The sequence below is a fragment of the Cynara cardunculus genome (assembly GCF_001531365.2).
Source record: "Cynara cardunculus var. scolymus isolate 2C chromosome LG 7, CcrdV1, whole genome shotgun sequence".
NCBI classification, from domain to species: Eukaryota; Viridiplantae; Streptophyta; class Magnoliopsida; order Asterales; family Asteraceae; genus Cynara; species Cynara cardunculus.
In genome coordinates, this window is record NC_037534.1 from 1,799,786 (window position 1) to 1,810,108 (window position 10,323).

Below are 10,323 nucleotides of genomic sequence, written 5' to 3' on the forward strand. Positions count from 1 at the left end.
ATATATATATATATATATATATATATATATATATATATATCAATAAAGTAATACTTTTATTGAAGTTATGAGTAAAGCTATTTACTTATACTTTTCAAAACAGAAAAAATAAGTATTTTACAAAAATGCAATAAAATTGTTATTGGGCCGGGCTGCATCTTTTATTGGACAAGCGCACAAATTGATCCATAAAAAGCCCATTGTTTTTGTTAACCCCCTTAGTACATCCCTTCCATTGGTCTACAGTATCATTGTAGAGAATTCATGTCTTGTTTTCCACCAAATTTTTTACTTCTGGTTCCGATGAACCAATAATCATTGAGTCCTCCTCTTTCCGGACAACACAAACAAAGAGACCTGCAATACAAGCGTCGTGCTGCTAGGCGAAGCAGTAGAATGCTGCACTGCACCCTAGATGGCGAAAGTCCAGTAGCCAAAAACATCACTAGCTTAATCTCTGCCCCGAAAATAATCCAATAAACTATCACATTTAGAGCGATTAAATCTCTAAAGTATTTTTTAAACAAAGAAATCCTTAAACTTTTTGAAATTGAACAAATAAATCCTTAAAGTTACTAGGACCGATAAAAGCCAACGGGCATTCATATTTTGAGTGATTAGGTATCTGGAAATATTTTCGAACAAATAAAAATTTACACTTATAAATGAAAGAAGTTTACTGTTTCTTTTTTCATGTATCTACAAATCAGTAGAAACGTATGAGAAACAAATAAAACAAAAAAATACGCCGTTTTTATTAACCCTTGTTTATTTTTTCAGATTTATGTAACAATCACATTTGTCTGTTATGGTCATGTGATTTTTTTTCTGATTAATCTGGATATCCAACCCGCTATGCGAACCGACTAATCACATGACCATCACCTGTTTCACGGTAGCTTGGAGTCATCACATTTGAACCTCCATGACCACAAAGGAATTTTTGTTTCTTCTTAGATTCGAACTCAGGACATACAGACACTTTTGACCTTTAAAATTCAAGCTCAAACTAATTGAGAACCACTCTTTTGGTTATGATCATGTGATTTTCACTCTCATTTGAAAAATATTTGTTCGGCTAACATTTCGTTTTAGCCCATTTGTGTTTGAACTCAACTTCGTTCTTGGGTCTTAAATGGATATAAACGATAAAAACCCATCTTCTCCAACTAAGCTGAGAAGATACAGTACAATCATCATCGTGAAGCAAGATTGTTGTTTCTCACGAGAGAGAGCCAACCCAGGGCAACTAGTAGCGGTCGTGAGCGTAAAACGTAGAATACAAAACGAAAACGATATTGATTTTATATTTGTTTAAATTTTATATTACGATGATGGCATAAATGTGTGTAGCAACAACCATATTCGGATATACTTGTTTCTCAGTTATTAGATCTATAAACGTGATAAACGAATTTTACGTTAATATAAAAAAAAAATAGACTTGAAAGCTATTACCTACTTTATAAAATAAGAATAACAAATTAAATAAGACAAATAATATAAATTAAGTGTTCACATTTCTGTTTTAGTTTGTCATAAAATAAGTGTTCACTTTGAAAAACAAATATTCATTTTACAGTTATTTAAAATGTGTAATAATTACATATTTAGAAATGTATATGCCATTTTTATTATGGATATTTATTTTGAGGAGATATTGGTAATTTACTTCGAGTTTTAAGATATATTTCACTTTTTAAATTTTAACATGCACCTCTAGTAACTTAGTAGACATTAATTCAAACATATTTACTTTCACAATGTTTTACTATGAAGTTTTAAATGTAAAAAGCTAGTCTCATGAAAATTGGTTGGTCTCACATGATCCCAAGTCTCTCTCTCTCTCTCTCTCTATATATATATATATACATATATATAGTCATAGGTTATTTTGAGAAGTAAAGAAGCGATCATAGCATTTCATACGTCAAGATCGAAAATCAAAATTTGCGGTTATGCAAAAATTAGGGGTAGTTTTGTAACTTCTACAAATAGGCCGCCAAACGGGTTCATATGTGAACCCTTGTAATTCACATATGAATTATTTTAATTGATTCACATATGAACTCTTGTGATTTCACATATGAACTAATTAACTTATTCAAATATAAAATAATTAACTTATTTACAACCAGTTAAAATAGTTCACATGTGAACTAATTAATGGGTTCACAATGAACATATAATTCACATGTGAATCACACAAGTTCACATATGAAACAGTTTGCCGCTTATTTATAAAAGTTATGAAACTAACCACCTATCTTTTGTATAGCCATGCGAGAAATTATCTGATGCTTCACAGTCAAAGCTGCAAATGCTAACCAGATGAAGGGTTAGAATCACTTATTTACTTATCAAATACTTACTACTTCTCAAATGAACCTTCCCCCCCTACAAACGCACATGCGCACACACACACATAGTGTGAAGGATCGTGCGAGAAGAGAAGTTACAGTAAGAAGCGTAAAAAGAAATCTGAACCTTTAATCACTTTCAATCTTATGCCCACCCATGAATTGCATTTTAGAAAGGAATTGATCTGGTGCAATTCGATGCATCTCATTAGTATTGACATTCAATTAAGATTGATTTAAGGATGAAAATTTATTCTTATTTTTCTCACAATAACTTCCTTTCTCACTAAAAACCAACCCTGTATATATTTTGAAACTTAAAGTAAATTACCAAAGTCGTCGTCATTATAAAAGGATACATATAAATAATCAGTTTTTATATTACTTTCATTGTTTTAAAGGGTCAACGATATTATACACTAATATACATGTGTTTCATGCTTAACCAAAATAAAACATAAAATATCTGGTTTTTATCCCATTAACAATAAGATTCAAAATTACATTGAAAAAAAAAATAGATGTTCGAAATAAGGGGTACTTATAAATATACTGAAATTCCTAAATTTATTACTGGAATAACAACATGCATCTGTTCTATACTGTAACACTGCTAATCCCAACTCCAAATTTGACTTCTTGACACACAGTGACTTCATTTCCTCATCATCGATAACAACCTCAAGAAATAACGTGTCTTGTTTCTTTTCCAAGAGCAAAACTTTTAGAAATTTCTGTTCAGCTATTAAATAAAACACAAAGAAGCTGGTCAAGCTACTACTGCTTTCATGATCAGAAAATGTACATTGACTATTCCTTTCTGTTATTTAGCTTTTTTCTTTTTCAAGATACCAGTATTTACAGAAATGAATTTAACCATAATTTGGTTTGATCCGTATAGAAAAGAAATTTTTGGCACCGAACTTGACAAAACCTCATTAAATCATGTTAAACTTCTGAGCATATTCTATATTTACTTCGATCTCCATTTTATCGACAGTTAGAATCAAGTCTTGATCCAAACATTTACATATTTACCTACACATTCACGGGTATAAAACACTTTTAATTTTAGTTGAAAACATAAATTTTAATTTTGTCTTGTTAATTATTAATTATAATAAACATTTAAAATATTTAATATTCCCTTTTTTTGTGTCTATATATATATATATATATATATAATCTTTAATAAATTGTCAATTATTTTAGTAAATTCATATTTTTTTTACTTTGGGTTTGTGTAGAAAATTACAATATTTTTTAAATAAAAATTTCAATTAAATATTTTTTTTGAAGTATATAATATTTATATATGGCAAATAGAACGAATAAACTCACACACCTTCCTCACCTTTAATGAGGTTTGAACTGTTGACCTCCTAAAAGGCTAATGATTCACGTACTACTAGACCAAAGACCTTTTGATAATTCCAATTAAATATGAAATATGATGTCATGTGATCCCCACTTTCTCTTATTGTCCACCACGTTTTAGATTGTGATGGATTTATGCATTTTTGAGATGTAAATTGCAACATCACAAAGATACGTTATTAGTAATCAACAAAAGAATAGTTTTATCATTAATTATAGAAATAAAGAAAAACAGCTTAATTGACTTAATCAATCGATAGATTTTATTTTAACACAGATGATTTTTAGATTTATCAAAGTTCAAATCCCCATTTCATAGATCTCCTTAAACCTCAAGGACTAAAATCAGAGTTTACTCTTAAAAATATGTAAATTCCGTTTAATAGTTACAATGCGGAGTATATCTCATCTAGGTAACCTCGATCACAAGACAATTCACTCCCTAGTAGTTCCAGAGGCTAAACCCAGATAAGGATTCAAGTGAAAAAGCCGAGCTTGAAGTGAGAAACGGATTAGAAAATACGTAAACTGATTTCAACATATTTAAATGACAGTCAGAGTTTGAGATGTTTTTATATAAAAATCAGGCCATCAATTGGACCAAGAATGGTCATACATACTTGTGAATATGTGTGAATAGAGATGTTAAAAAGAACTTAGTCATAAAGCTCAACTCAAGAAAATAATATAAGGAAAAAATTTAAAAAATTAGGATTTGGTGTTTGACGTGTAAGACAATACATAAACGTTGGTTTATAATTTTGTATAATTTATTAGGTTTTTAAATAATTAAATCTATTATTAATTAGTTTTAGTAAATTAGGTATTAGATACCATATCCATCCACACACACACACACATATAATATATATATATATATATATATGTGTGTGTGTGTGTGTGTGTGTAAGATTTGATTGGGTTTATTTTAAAATCTTAGTAATTAATGCAATCTTTTGATTTGTAGTGTTAATGGCATCGAGAAATACTTAGAAATTTTGAAATCAAATAAACAAATATCCACGTCATAAAGATATTATAAGATTTAAAGAAGCATTTATTTCCATTTCTAGGTAAAATCTCACAAATATCCACAACATATATTTCTATAATAATACTTAATTTTTTTAGAATTTAGCCTCTATGTTTTTTCTTGTACAATTTTGAAATTACAGAATGATCATCGTACTTTATAAAAAGTTCCGGTTTGATGCTCTTCTTTTTTTAATGATCGTTAGATAAGAATCATCTTAGTTTTTTTTATAGATTTTTATGTCCTTTATCTAATCAAAATTGATTTTATAATTTTGGTCTATGTAATTTCTAAGTGGATAAAAAGACAGAAAAAATCAATAAGAAAATGACTTTTGTGTCCTTATTTATTTCTTTTTTAGAATTCTTTTTAGTTTAAAACATTATGTAATCAGTTATATGATCCATATTCATTCTCTCTTTTTTTATTATTGTTCTCGTTTAAATACCTCTCCCCCTCTTTGTGTCTCTATATATAGACAAAGATTGTGTAAGAATAGTAAATTGTGGTTCAAAAGGTAATTGATCTAATGGTTCCAGAACAGAACCATATATATATATATAGAGAGAGAGAGAGAGAGAGACTCTGAGGATCACGTGAGACCCATGAAACCATTTTTTTGCACTTGAAACTTCACAGTAAAACGTTGTGAAGGTAACCTTCACAGTGTTTTTATTGTGAAGGTTCGTTTTTTTACATTCACAGTATTTTGCTGTGAAGTTTCAAGTGTAAAAAAATAATTTATCGAGTGGTCCTAGAACACAACCATATATATATATATATATATGTGTGTGTGTATGTGTGTATATGTATATATATAGGGCTGTAAACGAACCGAATGAACACGAACGTAGGCTTTTTCATGTTTGTTCGTTTAACTTAACGAACAAAAAAAATTGATCATGTTTGTTCATTTATTAAATAAACGAACATAAACGAACTTCCCATTGAACGGTTCGCTGAACGTTCGGTTCGTTTACAGCCCTATATATATATATATATATATATATATATATATATATATGTGTGTGTATGTATATATATATATATATATGTGTGTATATGTGTATGTGTATATATATGTGTGTATAACACTAACAACCCCTCATCTCCTCTTAAGAGTGATAAAATGGAGGTGAAGAAGCAAGAAGATTACTCTCTTGCAGTAGCACTACTTGCTGGCAATGGAGATTTGGGAAGAAAGGAAGAATACACATCACCCACTGCTTCCTTCTTCAGTACTTGTCTCAATTGTCTCAATGCCCTCTCAGGTTGGTTCTTTTCATTTCTTCTTGACTGAACCTCCATCACCCCAAGGGTTTGGCATTCGATTCCAACCACTAAAACATGAGATTTCCACTACATCCCTATCCCTATCCCTAGCCGTATTATTTATCTTTGCTAAAACAAGCTGACTAATTATTTACAGCACTAAAACCTACTTTCGTCTTCATGTTGGTTCTTAGGAGTTGGAATCCTCACAGTTCCGTACGCATTGGCATCGGGAGGGTGGTTGAGCCTCATACTGCTTTTCGCAATCGCAACCTCAACCTTCTACACAGGACTTTTGATCCAAAGATGTATGGATGCCGATCCAACAATACGAAGTTATCCCGACATAGGGGATCGTGCATTTGGGAATATAGGCAGAATTCTAGTATCCATCTCTACGAACCTCGAGCTCTATTTAGTCGCAACGGGTTTCCTCATTCTCGGAAGTGATAACTTGAGCAACTTATTTCCGGAAATGGAGTTTGATATTTACGGTACTCGTATTGGTGCACGAACTGGATTTCTAGTCCTTATTGCAATCCTTATCCTTCCCACGAGTTGGTTAAACAACATGAGCCTTCTTTCGTATATATCAGCCAGTGGGGTTCTAGCCTCTCTGATCATCCTAGGCTCAATCTTATGGGCTGGTGCATTTGATGGTATCGGTTTTAAGGAAACGGGCAAACTCGTAAACTGGAAAGGGATCCCGTCAGCTATCAGCTTATACGCATTCTGCTACTGTGCTCATCCGGATTTCCCTACCCTATATACTTCCATGAAAAACCAACGTCAATTCTCAAAGGTATATACATGAGTTACGATTTTATCCCCTTTAAATGACCTTCGGAAGGGTTATTTAGCTAAATAACGTCTTGCCAAAGGCATTTTAAATCCATGACCATCCGACGGGTTTTTAGGCCTTCTTGTATATGAAAGTAACTTTCTTTCTGTTAAGCAATGACATTCTTAAATCTGTCAGAAAGTCATGGATTGAAAAGAACCCTGACAGAAGGTCATTTAATCATAACCCCCCCTAATAACATTCATCTCCATTATCACTAAATTTCTTTTATACATTGCAGGTCTTGATCATCTGTTTTGCCGTCTGTACAGTTACTTATTCATCAATGGCTGTTATCGGTTACCTTATGTTCGGTTCAAAAGTAGAGTCACAGATAACCTTAAGCCTTCCTACCAACAAGATAAGCTCGAGAGTGGCCATATCAACGACCCTGGTTACTCCGATAGCTAAATATGCACTAATGCTAACACCACTAGTCAACGCTGTTGAATCATGGTTACAATCTTATTACAAGAAGAGGAAGTGCGGTTTCCTAATTAGAACGATCTTAATGATAAGCACAGTAGCCGTAGCCCTGTTTCTCCCCTTCTTTGGGGATTTGATGTCGCTCGTGGGAGCACTCTTAAGTGCTACGGTTTCGATCACGATACCATGCTTGTGTTACTTGAAGATTTCAGGCGCTTACAGGAGAATTGGCCTCGAGATGGTGATTATTGGGTTGATTGTGTTGGTTGGTCTAATGATTGCGCTTGTGGGTACTTACATATCGTTCATAGGTATAGTACGCCGTCTATGAAGAGCAAATCGATTGCAGAGCCATGTTAGCCGATGGAACTTTTGGGGGGAATGCGCATTTTGACATTCACTAAAAGTCAAGTTCCTAAGTTATAACAATATGTAACGGATATCAATTTTTCAAGGAAATACATGTCTATCGAATAATCGTGCGCTCTATATGCCCCGACACAATGTTGCAGCCAGGATTGCAGTTTTGGTGTTGACTTAGGCCATATACTATGCTTGACCATAATATCGACTTGATGTTGTGKTCTAAAGGAAATCTACTTCAAGTAGCAATAAGCTAGCTTATTGAAAAGCTACTTCAAGTAACGTTTCCACAAGCTTCAGGGGCTTTTTTCTACTTTTTTCCAAGTATGCCCTCTTGTAACTTTCCAATTAATTTTTTAGCATGTCCCTTGAGGTCATTTTACATTGCCATCAAAATTTTATCAAACATGACTACTTTATCAGCTAGCTTATGAGCCAATAGCTAACTTATCAACTATTTTAAATAAGGTGATCTTTCATAAAATGATATGGAATGGTTGTCTTAATGTAAATAGGATGCATTACTATGAATAAACACAAGTTACATATGTATATATATAAGGTCAGGTTCAAGGAAACCGCAAAAAAGTGAAAAACTAAGAAACATCCTGGTAACTGTTTATCTGGACGATATGTACATGTGCATACAAGTAATTTGTAAGCAATTTGTCTAGTATGCACTGCCTAAAAAGCAAGAAACAATTTCAATTGTATGCACATGTGCATACCGTTCAGATTAATGGTTACCAGGGTGTTCCTTCGTTTTTCATTTTTTTGGGTTTCTCCTGAACCTCCCTCTATATATATATATATATAATATATATGAAAGAATGGCAGAAAGAACAGCAATGGAGCAAATTATGGATTGTTAATCTTCATGTTCAAACTTAAACCATCTAGTAACATATAAATATTCACACAAGAAGCTTTAGAATCATACCCAGATAAGAATCTGACGGTCGACCCTTKTACCTCAATACAGCTCTCTCCGGCCATCTTTTTCAGCCCTCCAACCCTCATACTCTTCCTCAGCTCGGCTGCATCCTCCCACTTGTTTACATCTGCATATCTATTCGCAAGCATTACCAAATTCCCGCTCCACCGTGGCTCCAATTCAAGTAATCTTTCTCTTACCTTCTCCCCAACCCCATCAAAATCACTACCACCATTTACATTGCACGCACTGAGCAAAGTCCTCCACACCGTCGCATTGGGCTTAATGGGCATGTTTAAAATGAAATCATATGCTTCTTTGAGACGACTAGCTCGTCCTAAAACATCTACCATTGCACCATAGTGGATTAACTGAGGCTTAATCCCATAAACATGCTTCATTTCCTCAAATAATCGATACCCATCTTCCACAAATCCTCCATGGCTACACGCACAAATAACACCAAGAAATGTCACATAGTTAGGTTGGATTGAAGTGGCTTTCATTTTCTTGAAAAGTGAAAGGGCATTTCTTGCAAAACCATGTTGAGCTAATCCTAGAATCATCGCATTCCATGTCCACACGTTATAAAGAGGCATTTCGTTGAACACTAAACTTGCGCTATTCAAAGCACCACACTTGGCATACATGTTAACAATGGCTGTTCCTAATTGACAGTTGAGTTCGAATCCATTTTCAATTATTTGAGCATGAATACATTTTCCCATCGTCAAGTTCCCGAGCTCAGCACAGACAGAAAGCATCACCACCATTGTAGTTCCATTAGGCTCAATCCCAACCTCTCGCATCTCCCTAAAATGCTGTACSGACTCATTAAGCCACGATACRCSAAAGAAAGAAGAAATGATGGTGTTCCAAGAAACAACACTTCTGTACGACATTTCATCGAACAYTTTGCGTGCATCAATGATCTTCWTACAACATCCATAAAAATTAATCATGGTGTTGCAAACATAGACATCAGAATCCAAACCACGCTTCAAGCAGTCAACTTGGATTTGTCGGCCTTCTTCAAGGGCCAACAACGAAGCACAAGCTTTAAATAAAGACGCGTAAAAAAGCTCAAAGGGTGGAATACTTGAGCAACGCATTCGTTTAAAAATCAATATGGATTCTCTCTCTAAATCGCCATTGTTTCCTTTTCTGATGGCGCAAGCCCTCATGACTTTGTTCCATGACATACTTGTTGAAATGAAATCCAGATTAGGGCATGAATTTGCAGGAGAATTTTCATAGAAGTAGAAGAGTTGTTTATGTGGTGCGAAACCAAATTGGAGTTGCAGGTGGAAGTTTCATGATTTGAAACAAAGTTCTTTGTCATTGCTGTATTCACCCAGGAAGTTGGTAAAACATGTATACACTAAAATTAAAATAACGAAGATAAATAATATTATGATTAATATTTTATATAATAAAAATGGTTAATCAATTTCTTATAATTATAAAAAAATAACAAATTAAAAGATTATGATATGTTGAATGAGGTTTTTATAGTTTTTAAAAATTGAGTGGTTTTTATTTGAACGCTCTCCTATATATATATATAGAGAGAGAGAGAGAGGAGCGTTCAAATAAAAACTTGTCCCATTTGTGTAAATCGTGTAAACCAATCTCATCCATCCATTTTCTTGATCAATGGTCAAGATTAGTTTACTTTATTTTAGGAAATTAAAAATATATATATATTAAAATTTTA

At 33.1% G+C, this 10,323-nt stretch overlaps 2 protein-coding genes across 2 annotated transcripts; one reads left to right on the plus strand and one right to left on the minus strand.

Moving 5' to 3' along the window:
- Window positions 1-6,313: 6,313 nt before the first annotated feature.
- LOC112515866 (amino acid transporter AVT1I-like) lies at window positions 6,314-7,806 on the plus strand. The gene is made up of 2 exons (XM_025122819.1): window positions 6,314-6,844; window positions 7,125-7,806. The coding sequence occupies exons 1-2, from the start codon at window positions 6,353-6,355 to the stop codon at window positions 7,638-7,640; spliced, it is 1,008 nt and encodes a 335-aa protein (XP_024978587.1). The 5' UTR covers window positions 6,314-6,352; the 3' UTR covers window positions 7,641-7,806.
- A 724-nt stretch (window positions 7,807-8,530) lies between these two features.
- LOC112515992 (pentatricopeptide repeat-containing protein At2g36730-like) lies at window positions 8,531-9,874 on the minus strand. Its single transcript, XM_025122990.1, has one exon. The coding sequence runs from the start codon at window positions 9,806-9,808 to the stop codon at window positions 8,531-8,533; it is 1,278 nt and encodes a 425-aa protein (XP_024978758.1). The 5' UTR covers window positions 9,809-9,874.
- Window positions 9,875-10,323: the final 449 nt, after the last annotated feature.